At 42.9% G+C, this 15,676-nt stretch overlaps 1 protein-coding gene across 1 annotated transcript in view; it reads left to right on the top strand.

Moving 5' to 3' along the window:
* The window catches only part of Rab30 (RAB30, member RAS oncogene family), a 100,555-nt gene that overhangs the window by 77,983 nt on the left and 6,896 nt on the right, over positions 1 to 15,676 (top strand). The window contains exons 2-4 of the mRNA XM_059253193.1: positions 2,763 to 2,863; positions 6,331 to 6,414; positions 12,249 to 12,432. Coding sequence (XP_059109176.1) covers positions 2,771 to 2,863; positions 6,331 to 6,414; positions 12,249 to 12,432 — 361 coding nt within the window. The 5' untranslated portion in view covers positions 2,763 to 2,770. The remainder of the gene's footprint in view (positions 1 to 2,762; positions 2,864 to 6,330; positions 6,415 to 12,248; positions 12,433 to 15,676) is intronic.

Here is a 15,676-nt window from a genome sequence, read left to right as displayed (position 1 = left end):
TTTGAGGCCAGCCTGGTCTACAGAGCGAGATCCAGGAAAGGCACAAAGCTACACAGAGAAACCTGTCTTAAAAAACAAAACAAAACAAAAACCAACCAACCAAACAAACAAACAAATTAAATCTAGGGATACTTCATGATACTTTTCTCACTTAACTTTTCTTGTGCCTCCATATCTTTATCTGACAAGTTAAAACTTCAACAGTGCCTCATAGGACCATTGTGAGATTAAGTAATTAATATTGTGAGATAGTGGAAATGGTGGAGAAGATGGTGATGATGGTGTTGATTACAGGACCACGGTTAGCCAGACACAGTATGCGCATGTTGTGAGTTCTGGTGTGTAAGCAGCATTGAGATGCTGAGTGATGGTGGAGGAGTGTAGACAGGTAGACATAGTGAAGTAAAATTATGGTGCCTGATATTGTCTAAGGGGAAGAAGGCGTTAGGAAAGTAGAAATCAGAGGGGCCCAGCCCCACCCCGCCTCAGGTCAGGAAAACACACGAAAGGATGTGATGCTTCAGCTGAGATCTGAAGCAGAAGTGAAAGTTAGCTGGGTTGGGGGAGGTGATGGGAGGCTATGAGATCTTGTTCTAGGCAGAAAGATTTGAGGAGAAAATCAGAGCTATGGTGTTTTGGACTCTGGGGGAAAACTGCACCTTGTGAGGGTTATAAGGAGGTGGTGAGATGTGACGCTAGAAATAGAGACAGAAAGTAGATGATGGGAAACTTGTGAATGATCTTAAGGAGTTTGCTTTACCAACACCAAGTACTGTCCTCAAGACTTCTGATTTTGTCAGCCATCATAATTCAGTGAGATAGGTGCCCTGAGCTCCATTTTGTCAATGGGGAAGACAGATCATTTGTCCAAAGGCACAGACTGAGAAAATACAACAGCCAGAAGGTGGCCCTCGGTCTCTTTGGTTTTCACTGTTAGAATGTCTTTGATCACTAATGCCTTTTGAACTTGAAATCTGGCTGTTAGAATTTGGAGCTAGCCTTGGTTTCTCTCAACCTCAGTTTGTTCAAATTACATACAATACTAATCAATATTAGCCCCATGGACTATTGAAAATGAAGAAATGTACATAAAGGGTCAAGTATAGTGCAAGGCATATAGGCAGTGAAGCCACTGTTTATGGACTCAGATGCTCGCACAGGGAAGTGTTCTTCCTTTGCAGTTCCAGTGAGATGAGGCAGAACCCTGTGAGCAGCTGCTGCATGTCTGTTTGTCAGTCGTCTTCCAAGGGCTATCGAAACCCACAACAAATCACCTCACTGACAGGTTCAGCACGTTGGGTTCTCCACACGCCACCCTTTGTCACTGACATTTAGGTCTCCTAGGAGGAGTAAGCCTGGTGCTTCCCTCAACCTCCTAAGAACCCTTCTCTTCAGGATTCGCTGTCTTTTTCTTCTTCCAGAGAGAACTACTTGTCCTGTTTTGCCTAAGACACAATGATCTTCAGCAGTTAGCTAGAATTATTCCTTAACCATTTTTGTTCGTTTGGTGAGATTTGGTCTCCTTATATAGCCTAGTTTGGCTTCAAATTCAAAGTTCTTCTAGCCTTGGCCTCCTGAGTGTGAGCTTGTTACTCACTTTCTAGTTGTTATTTACACTTTCTCGTGTTGGTCTTGGGGCAGATGTCTCCAGGTGGTAGCGGAAAGGCCCAGGACGCACTCAGGTTATGATTGGCTTCACAAGAACCGGGCTTGGAGGGTACCGAGGTCTAGGGGAAGCTTTTTGTTTTGCTTTTTGTTTTCTTTTGTTTGCTTGTTCATTTTTAATCTTAATGATCCTCTAAGTTACACAGTGGCAATATTCTTCTTACCACTATTGGAGAAGCAAATGCCTATAGCTAAGCAATATGCCCTTTAATGAACTTTTTCTGTCTACAAAGTGGACATTTACTAAGTGTAACTCTGTTCTAGGGCAAGGAAATAGAGCTGCAAGACATTGTCCCTTCCCTCAAGGATGAGGCAGACGTTTGAACAAATAAATACGTATAGCAAGTGAAGGTCTGACATGGAGGAATGATAAAAAGTCATCACTTTATTTTTATCACCTATTTGAGGAAGGCCAGTGAAAGAAAGATTCAGAGAAAATGAGAGGCTTGCCCTGGGCTGGAAGGAAAATTCAGGAAGACATCCCCAGTAGAGGAGAGGACATCCCACGGCTCGTTGCAATTAGAAGACAGGTACCATTGGAGGCCATTTAGCACCAGTGTGGTTGGTAGGAGAGAGAGAGAAACGGGACAGTCAGGGAAAGGCAAGACGATCGCCCACTAGTATGATCCCCGAGAACTTAGGACTTGCACGAGAGTGAAGGCCTTTTATAATTTCCTCCTTTCATTTGGTCTTCTGGCAGCCGTCATTTTCTTCATACCCAGCCTATCAACTGTCTTAATCTCTGGATGGCTCTCCTCTCTCCCTGCTTGTCTGCACTCCTGGCTATCCACACAAAAAGAAAACACAGTTTATCTCTTGAAGACCTCCGATCTGACAGCTTGGAGGAATAAAGGTTACCAGGTGAAAGGGCATGTGTGTCATTTACTTGGTGCAGCACGAGGTAGCTGGGGAGAATGAAGTCCGTCTGTGACCAAACACCTATGTTCCTCTTTCGCTGGCAACGTCACCACAGAGGAGCCTTGAGCTGCTCTTCAAATGAGTCAGACCTGTTGTTTCTGGAGAGTAGGGGCTGGTGCAGCCTGAGCTCCCGGGACGTCTGCCGGGCCCTTCTCACTGCTGCCTGTGTTCGTTTGCAGCCGTGTAAATGAGTATGGAAGATTATGATTTCCTGTTCAAAATTGTTTTGATTGGCAACGCTGGAGTGGGAAAGACGTGCCTAGTTCGAAGATTCACTCAGGTAAGGGAATCTGGAATCCAGGGCTGGGTTGGTTTGTCTACCCTGTCTTAACAGTGACCATCTGCTGGATGGGCGATTGGGCCCAGTACTAACGCCTGGGCGGCAGGTTCTTAAGGCACCCTTTAAAAGCTCCTTCAAGTTGATAGCCAAAGGTTTTCTAAATTGCCTGGGGGATGCTGAGGGCTTCTCCCACACCTCGTCTCGCTTCCTCAGACAAAAAGGGGCAGGTGGTTTTGTTTTCAAGGCACAGTATTAAAGATAGATTTGGCTTATAAAATAGATCTGTTCATAATCATCTAGAGGTGGAAACATATTAATCTGGGCATTAAACCAAGTTCAAATAATTCATTTTTAAAAAGCCCCAATACAGATTAATCCTCAACTTTCTGGCCTATGTCCACTCTCATCCAAAAAACAAAGTGAGTTCTTTTGGTTTATAACCAACCTGTTTGGGTCTCTTAGGTAGGAACGAGCTGAGGGCAGTGATGAACCTCATCGAACCCAATATGCTTTCTGATTTGATTCTTTCTCATAGGATCTAAGTGCAAGTCCACTCCAGGGTTGGCTCCTGGAGAATCACTGGCCAAGGTTACATACTTGTTTTTATATGGAAATTAAAGTGAAAAATCACTCTAAAGTTGATTTTGTTTCCCACTGAAAAATCTAAGTGATGCCCTTTTCTGGATCATCATGCAGAGAGCCTGTTTTGATGACAGGCGCCTTGGGAGCATTGAGATGAACTCTTCGAAGGCTTAAGATGACCTGGTGTTGTAGAAAGAGCAAGACTCAAGGTTTTCGACCCAAGTGCTAGTCTGGATCCCGATGCCCACTTTCCCTGGCCAGGCCTCCCCACTGCATGCCATGGGCCCATGAGCTCCAAGCCCTCTTTCACTGCAGTCTGTGAGTCTGTGGAAAACTGGAGTGGCACACTGGGCAACCCCGACAACTTGAGGGCTCACAGTTGCTGGAATGTCAAGGTTTTTCCCTTGCTGAATGACCACAGACAGGAGCCTGTGTGTTCTCTAAGTCTTGGTCTGATGAAATCAAAAGTAAAAAGCCAACCAGCATCTGGAGTTCAGTCAGCTATCACAGAGAGATACTGGAAACTCCGGCTGGTTTTACATCCACCTAACCGTAGCAACTTTTCCTGCTTCTGTAAGGAGGACACACCCACACATTTTCCATATAGAAAGATTTGTTCCTTAGTGCTTTATTAGAGTTTGCTTGACGGTGTTTTTTTACTGAAAGGTCACGTAGAGATGATTCAATCCAGTCCTCTCATACAGATCCCCAGGGACCCAGTGACATGCTCATGATGTTAATGCATATCGCTGGCAAAGCTGGGACCCTGGTCTCCTGCTCTTCGGCCCAATGATCTCTCCATGGTTCTCTAACCTCTGGGACCTATCTCCTGAAAATCACAAGATAAACCCTGCCATTGAAAATGGAAGTGCTTTTGTTTTTGATCAGTAATTCTGCCAAAAACCATGTTTTCTTTTCTGTCTACTTTTTATCTCTCTATCCCTTCAGTTTTCCCTAAAGTTCATATTTCATAGTCAGGATTATGTATGTTTTTATTACTTAGTAAGCAGTTGAATTGGATTTAGCTGGGTTTAAGATAGGAAGGTTTGGGGAACAGTGAGGGGGAGGGGCTTGGGAAAGATTTGTTTTATTTTATTTTATTTTTGGCATTTGTTAGTCTGCAAACAGCTGGAGCTATAAACCTGACGCTTGGCAGCCTTCTGTCTGAGCCAAGCCAAACAGGAAAATCGATTCAATATTTGTAAATAAAGTTATGAATGTTTATATTTATATCACTTGCAGACATGCAATGAAGCTTTTGCTTTTGGTTTGAAGCTCAGTGTTCTGAGTTCAAACTTTAATTAAGGAACTCTCTTGTTAAGGTATGGATTTAATTAAAGATGTCCCAGTCTTAGCTGCAAGAGCTAATAAAGTCCATTTTGCTTTATTCCTGGCATTCTGCACTCTGAAGAGGGAGGAGACTAGGTAAAGACATTTTTTCTTGGTGGAAGTCCTTGCTGCCCCAACCCTCTCCCTAAGCTTACAGGAAATATGAAAAAGTAAACTGCAGTATACATGTGGTCTTGCTAATGTCCCTATTCTCTTGAAATTGTTATGTTTCCAGCTTAAGGTCAAGCAATTTTCTCCTGTTTCATGCTTACAGCAACTTCAGAATCAATGATTTCGAGGTCTAGAGAGGGGGAGTGGTTTGTCTGGGGTTGCTTGGCGCCTCCTCTTCTGATGCTGCTTCCACTCTGCTGTCTGGACTGTGTCATTGCGTGTATGTGTCCATCTGGGCTGTGTGTCATTGTGTGTGTGTGTCCATCTGGGCTGTGTGTCATGGTGTGTGTGTGTCCATCTGGGCTGTGTGTCATGGTGTGTGTGTGTCCATCTGGGCTGTGTGTCATGGTGTGTGTGTGTCCATCTGGACTGTGTGTCATTGTGCGTGTGTGTTCATCTGGGCTGTGTGTCATTTTGTGTGTGTGTGTCCATTTGGGCTGTGTGTCATGGTGTGTGTGTGTCCATCTGGGCTGTGTGTCATTGTGTTTGTCCATCTGGACTGTGTGTCATTGTGTGTGTGTCCATCTGAGCTGTGTGTAATTGTGTGTGTGTCCATCTGGACTGTGTGTAATTGTGTGTGTGTCCATCTGGACTGTGTGTAATCGTGTGTGTGTCCATCTGGGCTGTGTCATTGTGTGTGTCCATCTGGACTGTGTGTCATGGTGTGTGTGTCCATCTGGACTGTGTGTCATGGTGTGTGTGTCCATTTGGACTGTGTGTCATTGTGTATGTGTCCATCTGGACTGTGTGTCATTGTGTGTGTATGTGTCCATCTGGACTGTGTGTCATTGTGTGTGTATGTGTCCATCTGGACTGTGTGTACTTGTGTATGTGTCTGTCTGGACTGTGTGTCATTGTGTGTGTGTCTCTCTGGACTGTGTGTACTTGTGTGTGTGGCACACTGTACCTCAGGCTGGTGACCGTCCAGGAGAACTCAGAAGCTTCGTGTCTTTCACTCATTCTCATTCTGTAGCAGAGCTCTGCACACTTTCCTCTCCTCTTTGTTTTAACCAATCTTACCTTTTCTTTCCCCATCCTGACAGTCCTGATGTCATTCAACCCCAGTCTTACCCTTGTGTGCGTTTTCTGTTTTGAAAGCAGGACTCATGCCTGCGCCTTCAAGATTCTCTCCTTTACAGCCAGCCTCCTGCCCGGTCATTCTTTCTGTGTTTGCTCCTGTCAGAATCTCTCTCTCCATCTTCCTTTCTCTTCTCTCTTCCCCTCCAGACATGACACTAAGCAGAGTACTCTCTGCCAGTCACCTCGGTCAAAGGATGGCGGAGACGAATTTCTAAATGGTCTTATTAGGATGGGGTGGGGAGTGAGGAGAATGCACTTAATTGGAAGATGTGCTGAAATGTTACTTGCCATTATTTCTTCCTTAGGGTCTTTTCCCCCCAGGTCAAGGAGCCACAATTGGAGTTGATTTTATGATTAAGACAGTGGAGATAAATGGTGAAAAAGTAAAGGTAAGAAGCTAAATTTATAGTAAACCTTTGATGTGTTTTCTAAGAGTTTAGGGGAGGAAGTACAGTCCTTTTTTGTTTTTGTTTTTGAAGATTTATTTAATCATGTATATAGTGTTCTGCCTGCGTGTATGCCTGCAGGCCAGCAGAGGGCACCAGATCTCATTATGGATTGTTGTGAGCCACCATGTGGTTGCTGGGAATTGAACTCAGGACCTCTGGAAGAGTAGGCAATGCCCTTAACCACTGAGCCATCTCTCCAGCCTCCCCATTCCTTTTTTCATAACATCTATTAAATCGCTTCATTCACACCCACACTGGAAATGATCCAGTGGGGTGGAGCTCAGCTGGCAGAACACTTGCCTAGCGCGCAGGAAGCTGTGGATTAAACTACCAGCACCACATAAAACTAGGTGTGGTAGTGCATACCTGTAATCCCACCTAGGAGTTAGGTGGAGTGATTGCAAATTCAAGGTCATCCTTAACATAGCAAGTTGGGGCCCAGCCTAGGTTACATGAGAACCTGTCTCAAAAGAAAAGAAAAAAAAATACACAGAGGCAATTTAGGAACGATATGTTTATCCAAAGACAGTAGGGAAAACACATTTTCCTGTCATGTCAGAAGTGAAAACAAAGTAGGAATTTCTTTTTGGATTTCAAAGTTGGACCAATAATGTTTCTCTTCAAAATAAAAGCTCTATTTGACAATGCTTCCTGATCCCCACATTTCATTGTAGGTAGTGTAGATAATTCAACCACATGAATTACTTATTAAAATTATCCTTTCTCCCACTATACCTTTGTTTTCAAACTCTAGAGGTCCAAGAAAGGACCTTTGACCTCTACTCTGTCTTCCACTTGGTGGCTTCTAGATGGCTGGTACTTAGAAGAAGTATAGTATGTCCAGAAACAGGAGGTAGTATGTTCATTGAGTATGTATTAAAAGTCAGTGTCTCTGATAGATGCTTTTACATATGTTACCATTGTTACTTTAACTCTTGGTATGATCTCTGGGAAGTAGATGGTATTGCCCTTATTATACAAGCTTCAGCGGTTACTTATTAGTTTACTTAGTCATGGCTGTAGCGGTAGGGAAACAAGCGGGATCTGAACCTCACTTGCTAACCTATACTCTCCTAACTCCATGGGGTCTCCTGTGGGATAAGGGGGGAACGAAGGCACAATAGGCTCATCACCTTGCAGCAAGAAAAGGAGGTGATGGAAAGAAATAGGAAGTGAAGAGCTGAGAGAAGGCTTAGAGGTTGAGTGCATACTGCTCTTGTATATGACCAGAGTTTGGTTTCTAGCACCCATGGAGGGCTGCTCGCAACTGTCTGATATTTTCTTGTAACCTACACTCACAGGGATCCATACTCACCTTCACATGTGTCTACTCTCTCTCTCTCTCTCTCTCTCTCTCTCTCTCTCTCTCTCACTGTCATAGTTAAAAATAAAACCATTTTAAAAATGTGAAGTGAAACTAAATCACATGGTAGGAGATAAGGATACTGTACTGCCATTCAGTTACTGAAACTTCTTGGTCAGATCTTCAGAGTCAAATCCCCTGGAAAGATCTCAGTCATCTGCAGCATGATGTCGGGGTACTGGAGTTGTAGCTAAGTCTCAACCTAAGCATCCCACTTTAGTTTGTGTTATTTGCATTCTTCTCCCAATCGATTGTTACTTCGCATCTTATGAGTGTCTTGGGAAGGGTAAGAGAAGCTCCCTGGCATTCTTTCAGCAGTTCATAAATACCATCACAAACAAGGGCTGATATGAGGTAGGAACCTTCTTTATCTCCTTATGTCCTGACTCTTTGAAATGGTTCCTTACCATAGAGACGTCTATACCACGTATAATGGTGAACAGAAAGCTGGGATACTGGGTGTAAAATCTACATAAATGCCAATCAGAAGGTCAGAAAAACTATTTGAAATGAAGAGAAGGAGCGAGGGTGTGGGGACAGGAAGGAGGTAGGAGCAGGCTGAAGAGATACTGACAGGAAGAGCCTTTTGTACTTTTTTTGTTTTGTTTTGTTTTTTAAATTCTAGAGGACATAGTTGCCAACCTAAGGAATCAGGAAAGGATAACCACCTTTTCATGTGGTTCCCTCCTAGAGTTTCCATTTGCATATGTACTTGTGAGGTCATTTGTTTGACCTGAAATGTTAGTGCCTACCATTGTACCAAGCTTGGGCCAAGAGCAAGGGAAGATAAGGAACGGTCCCATGGTTACAGAACAGGCTCTTTTCCGTCCATGAATTCCAAGCTTAGCCATTCCATTTATTCTATTTTGAAAACAATGGCTTCAATTTTTAAATATTTATTTTTATTTATTTGTGTCTCTGAGTATGTGTGTGTGTGTGTGTGTGTGTGTGTATGTACATGAGCACACAGCATGCATGTGAAGGCCAAAGAACAACTTGTAAGAGTTCTCTCTTTCTACCATGTGGGGTATGGGGATCAAACTTGGCCCTTCCTCAGTGAGCCATTTTGCTAGCTCTGACCTCATTTTTAAGTGCTTATTACATGGCTAAAATTCCATCTTTTTTTTTTTTTTTTTTCATTAGATTCCACCACAAGACCACAAGCTCCCAAGAGCAGGGCTTTCAACTTACTTATCTTTATATTTACAGCTCAATTGCTGCTATTAACACCTCTTTAGACTGCTACTATTTCATAAGAAATGGGAGTTGGCCAATCCAGTTCAAGCTGCCTATGATTTATTTATAAAGCAACATGTAGAATAAGATATAATAAGAAAAAAGAAAAACTATACATAAGGAAAAAAGATGTAGAATGATATCCAATCTTACCCACTGATTTTTCAACATATCACAAATTAATGAGTGATAAATAAAAATGTAAGGTCAGCCTACTTTTTAACCTTAGATTGATTAGAACAGTTGTTTTTTGTTTTTTTTTCCTCCTGAGATAGGGTTTCTCTGTGTAGCCCTGGCTGTCCTGGAACTAGCTCTGTAGAACAGGCTGGCCTTGAGCTCAGAGTTTCACCTGCCTCTGCCTCCCGAGTGCTGGTACTAAAGGCATGCACCACCACCACTTGATATAAGAGGTTGTTTTTATCTCTAATCACACCTAGGTTACACAGATAGGAGATTCATGAGTGTAGGTTTAAATGTTCATTCTTTTGATGATCTGTCCGTCCATCTTGTGTTATAGTAGATGCATCGGGCAGAGCAGCATGGTAGGTGAAGCATCACTGACTTTTGGAGCTTGCTGATATCTGGCTCCGATAACATTTTGTCTCAGATCTTTCAAAACCCCACTAATCTTCTAAGAATAGCTAATCAATTCCTCCTTTGTGATTTCACAATCCTATGTTCATCTCGTTAACCATTATTCATCTGTGCCCACTATATACCGTGTTAGGAAGGAAACAAAGATATGAAGTCAAAGAGATAACCTTGGCCCTCAAAGAGCTAATCTACTTAAGAGGACAGCCTAGCAAACTAGGCTGTTTGAGAGGGGCAGGCGACAGCAGTGCAGCAAGAGAACAACAGGTGAGCAGTGCAGCAGCCCTGCGCTCTGGGTGTGAGTGGCAAGGAAATCCGTGACGGCAATGTGGGTGACACTTTGACAGATGGGAGACTAACATTGGGAGACACTGTTCTTTGGCTCCTCTTTGAGAGGACATTGCTGATCAGTGGTGGAGTTGAGTTCTTACGATGATCTCTTAGATCAGGGATTTGTTTTAGTCATCTTATACTTAGTGCTCTGCAAAGGATGAAAAGAGACAGTGGTTTATAGAGAAAGGTGATGAAACTAATTTGAGTGATATTCGATGGAATATAAACATCCTTAATAATCAACTGCCAGGCTCGACACAGGCAGTCCTTTATGAGAAGGTGGCATATATCTCAGCAAGGTCCTTTATGAGAAGGTGGCATATATCTCAGCAAGGTCCTTTATGAGAAGGTGGCATATATCTCAGCAAGGTCATACAATCACTATTTTAGAAAATATTTTGATGCTTAAAGCGGTTCCCAAGATGTTCCAGTCACACAGTGCTTTCTAACGACTGACAGTGTCTTAATCCAGTTAAAAGGGTTTTAGAGCTGAATGGGGCTTTAAAACAATAGCCTGCTATTCTAAGGCACATCTTGGCAGAAGAGGACCATGGCCCTACTTTGAGGCAGAAGAGAAATAGCTTTTGTTCCAGCACAAACTGTCATGTGTACGTTTGCATTTAGCACACACAGACTTTAGTTTATATCGTCAAAGAGCTGCTGCAACTTCAAATCAAAGGAGAATGTGTGTGCTGGCTTGTGGCAGGAGCTACTGCTTACGACTCAGTGTCCTCAGCAAAATTGCTGTGGGGCCAGGGTGACACCAAGTGACTGCTGGATGCAAATGTACATTTAAATGAGCTTGCAATGGCAAAAGCAACAGAGTGGGAATAGAAGACCTGGAGTCTGAGTCCCAGCTTTGTGGGTACCTGGGTGGAAGAAACAGTTTTTATTATGCTAGCCTACCTCACTGGGAAGGGGTAAGGAACAATTGAGATCATCAGTTCAAAATGTCAGCATCTGCTTTTTGTCCCAGGCGTACTGTATTTGGTGAGGACAACAAGGCCCTGCCTCCTCCTGTTATGAATCTTTAGATCAAGTAGACCAGATAGGCATTAAACAAACTATTTCAAGTACGTGATTAAGATATGCCAGTTGCTGGGGGGGGGGGGAAGAATGATACTAAGTATTGCAAGGGAGACTGTGGTGGCAGAAGGTTCTAGAAGGCCTTACCTGAGGAAATAATAAAGAAGTTAACTTACCTGTGACCTGTGGATTTATAGTTAGGAGGGAAGCGGATAGTGATGTTCTTATCTCCCCAAACACTCTGCTCTGTCTCCCATTTGTGGTGTGATCTGTGCAGAGAGGTTGGGGGAAAAGATTTGGGGAGTATTTTTCCTTCTTTCTTATTGAACCATCAGTTTGCTATCTTTAGAAATAGTAGATGATTTATCAAACCCTATTTTAACACAAGTGGAGTCCAAAAGTGACTAAGGTCAGAGGGCTTAGTGTGGGGTGGAGGGCAGGCACCACTCCTGTTTCCATCAACAGTGGGAATGTCTTGATGTGTTCATGAGAATTTTGTTTTCAAGACAGGGGTTCTCTGTGTAGCTTTGGAGCCTGTGCTGGAACTCGCTTTGTAGACCAGGCTGGCCTCGAAATCACAGAGATCTGCCTGCCTCTGCCTCCCAAGCACTGAGATCAAAGGTGTGCGCCACCACCGCCCAGCTGTTCATTAGAATTTTAAACTGCAAAAGTTGGGGAGGTTGTGCTTTCTTTCTCTTGGTTGCTGACTGAAATGCCAATGACCACAGAGCAGCAGCTTGCTGTCTATTGCAATGTGTGTGTGTGTGTGTGTGTGTGTGTGTGTGTGTGTGTGTCCAGCCTATTGGCAAGAACACAGAGTCCATAGTGAGTGCTAAATTGTGTGTGAGACACTGAGCAAGTTATAGATCTCTCTGTACTTTAGTTTCCTGATGAGGGAAGTGTTGTATTGTAAAAGTACCTACCTTATAGGATCATTGTGAAGATTGAATTATTACGTAAAAAATGAATAGAATAGAGCTTGGAATATTATAAATATACAGTAAGTTTTTTTAATGATAAAAAAGTCTTAAATAACAAACAAACAAAAACAGGGAAGAGAATAAGCCCCTTCCCCAAACCAGAAACACTTCACTATGAAAAGAAAGAAGTGTTTTCAGGGCAGAAAACAACCATGAAATTGTTTGGGTGATGTTCTGAGCTATAGCAAGGCAATGCTGTTTGTTTTCTGCTCTTCCAAGCTGATTCCTGTCTTATGCTTCAACAGTTACAGATCTGGGACACTGCGGGTCAAGAGAGATTTCGCTCAATCACCCAAAGTTATTACCGAAGCGCCAATGCCTTGATCCTTACCTATGACATCACCTGTGAGGAGTCCTTCCGTTGCCTTCCTGAGTGGTTGCGAGAGATAGAACAGTATGCTAGCAATAAGGTCATCACTGTGTTAGTGGGTAAGTAAGGGCTGATGAGGAAGGATATTGATTTGAATGCATCAGAGAATTTATGGTCATGCAATGCTTATGTGCTGGTACCTTCCAAGAACATACTATCTAGTTATCTGAGTTATATAACCAACATTCAGTTCTACAACTGAGGAGGACATAAAGTAAGTTCTGTCCCATGGTGATAGTTTAGAAAAATAAAACAAAAATATTGCTGATTTTCCTGTCAGTTTGGATGAAAGAGTTAACAAGATGGTGGGTATTGCTGGTGTAAAAGTAAAATAAATCTTTCAAGTTGATGAAGAATTCATATTGAAGCAGTTATTCTTTTAAAATGTATACTTTGGTGAATTTTTCTCTTCTTACTTTATGATGACTTAAGACCTCCCTCCTGTGTTTCAGAATCCACTAAGGGAAACGCTGCAGTTTGTCTTGTAGGAGGTAGGGGGCCGTTTAATGGGGAGAAACTAGAAAATAACCCTTGCTTTTCTATTGTGACAAATGCACTCATTAAAAATGGAGTTACAGGGGCCTGGGGGACAACTGAGTTGGTCAAGTACTTGCTACACAGGCATGAGTGCTGGGGTTAGATCCTAGTAGCTGTGTGAAAACCGGGGTGTGGTGGCCCTTGCTTGTAATTGCAGAGAAGGCAGAGACAGGAGGACCCCTGGCATCAGTGGCCAGCCAGCCTAGCCTAACCATGCAGTCCCAGGTCTTACTGAGAGACTGTAGCACAGAAAACGAAAACCAAACCAAGGTGAGGAACAAGTTAGACCTTTGGTCTTCAAATGCATGTTTGTATACACACACACACACACACACACACACACACACACACACACACACACAGATTGCCATAAAATGGACCATATCATTATAAACTCTTCTGGTTGAAAATGAAAAGTGACAGCAACTATCTGCTTGTTAAAATATTTTCTTCTTGGGAAGGAATTTTGCTGTATATTCTCATGATTTGAATTTTAGAAATACAGAAAACTACCTAGAAAGCATCATTAAGTTACAAATTATGGCTAACAATAGGCTGTGCAAACATTGTATTATTTATTTTCTTTTATTAAAAACTTGTAGCTAAAGTTTTCCTGCCTGACCCACAGTCAGGACAAATCTCTCTCACCTGCCAGTCCCACAGCCGCTCAGACCCAACCAAGTAAACACAGAGACTTATATTGCTTACAAACTGTATGGCCGTGGCAGGCTTCTTGCTAACTGTTCTTACAGCTTAAATTAATCCATTTCTATAAATCTATACCTTGCCACGTGGCTCGTGGCTTACCGGCATCTTCCCATGCTGTTTGTCATCGTGGCGGCTGGCAGTGTCTCTGACTCAGCCTTCCACTTCCCAGCTTTATTCTCCTCCTTGTCCCGCCTATACTTCCTGCCTAGCCAATGGCCAATCAGTGATTTATTTATTGACCAATCAGCAACACACTTGACATACAGACCATCCCACAGCAAAAACTCATTTTTTTTCACATATCATGATTACAGTTTTCCCTCCCTCTACACCTCCCAGTTCCTCCCCACCTCCTCTCCCATCTGGATGCATACCTTTTCTGTCTTTCATTAGAAAACAAACAGGCTTTTAAGGGATAATAATAAAATGAGGTAAAAACAAAAACTAACACATTGGAGTTAGACAAGGCAAACAGAAGGAAAAGAGCCCAAGAGGAGGCACAAGAATCAGAGATCCATTTGTGTGTACACTCAGAAGTTCCATAACAAAACCCACTAAACTGGAAGCCATATATACATGCAGAAGACCTGGCACAGACCTGTGCAGACACTGTGCATGCTGCCCCAGGCTCTGTGAGTTCTTATGTGCTTTGATCATGCTGACTTAGAGGACATTGGGGTTTTTTTTGGTGTCCTCTGGCTTTTGCACTCTTTCCACTTCCTTTTTCACAGGGTCCCCTAAGTCCCGAGGGGAGGGATTTGTTGGAGACATACCATTTAGGGCCGAGTGTTCCAAGGTCTCTCACTCTCTGCATAATGTCTGACCGTGGTCTCTGTATTCATTCCTATTGCTGTAGGAGGAAGCTTCTCTGATGATAGCTGAGCAAAGCACTGATCTGATCAACGAGTGTAGCAAAAAGCATTAGGAGTCATTTTATTGCTATTTTTTTTTTCTTCAAAGAATGGTAGAGTTTTGTTTTACCCTAGGTCCCTCCCTGGGCTATTCAGTCTCTGGTTCTTGGTCACCCAAGCAGTGTTGGGTATGGATTCCATCTTGAGGGATGGGCCTTAAGTCAAATCAGATATTGGTTGGTTACTTCCACAAGCTTTGTGCCACTATTACCCTAGTATATCTTGTGGGCAAGACAGCATTGTAGATCAAAGGGTTGTGGCTGGCTTAGTGTTTACGTTTCTCTTTTGGTAGTGTGCAGAGTACCTTTCTGTGCCAACAATGCTAGAATGTAGGGGTGAAGGCTCAATGTAGGCACCAGCTCGACTTCTCTATGCTCAATGAGTTGTGTAGGTGTTGTCTTCAGCAATGGGACCTTGTTAGTTTTTGGAGAGCAACCTATAGTTTTAGCAAAAGTCTAGGTTTTTTGCGGATTCCTGTGGGATCCCTTTGTCCAACAACTCAATTAGATGTAATGCAATTCCAGTACTGGAAGCTTCATTTAGTGATAAGAGATGGCCAGTGATGTCATTTAGGTTGCCTTCATATATGTATATATTTTAGGAAGCTTATACTGTATTAGTTTTCCATACTATCTTTCAATTGGCCCTTAATTTTATCTGTCTTTCCCTTTATTCCCTCTCTCATCTCCCTCTTCCTTCCCCCTAATTGATCTTCCCGTTCCATAACCATCCATCCATAACTATCTACTCTATTTCTTTTTCCTTTCGTGTGTGTGTGTGTGTGTGTGTGTGTGTGTGTGTGTGTGTGTGTGTGTTTTCAAGACAGAATTTCTCCATGTAGTTTTGGTGCCTGTCCTGGAACTCGCTTTGTAGCCCAGGCTGGCCTGGAACTCACAGAGATCCGCCTGCCTCTGCCTTCTGAGTGCTGGGATTAAAGGCGTGTACCATCACTGCCCGGCTCTATTTCTTTTTCCTAACAAGATCTTTCTGTACCCTCTAGTCCCTTACTCTATATCTAACCTCTGTGGTTCTATAAATTGTATCTTCGTTATCGACTTAACAACTAATATCCACATATAAGTGAATACATACCATATTTGTCCTTTTGGCTCTGGGATACCTTACTCAGAATCCTTGTTTCTAGTTC

Source organism: Peromyscus eremicus, chromosome 1 (assembly GCF_949786415.1).
Source record: "Peromyscus eremicus chromosome 1, PerEre_H2_v1, whole genome shotgun sequence".
NCBI classification, from domain to species: Eukaryota; Metazoa; Chordata; class Mammalia; order Rodentia; family Cricetidae; genus Peromyscus; species Peromyscus eremicus.
This window is presented reverse-complemented; position numbering and strand designations above follow the sequence as displayed.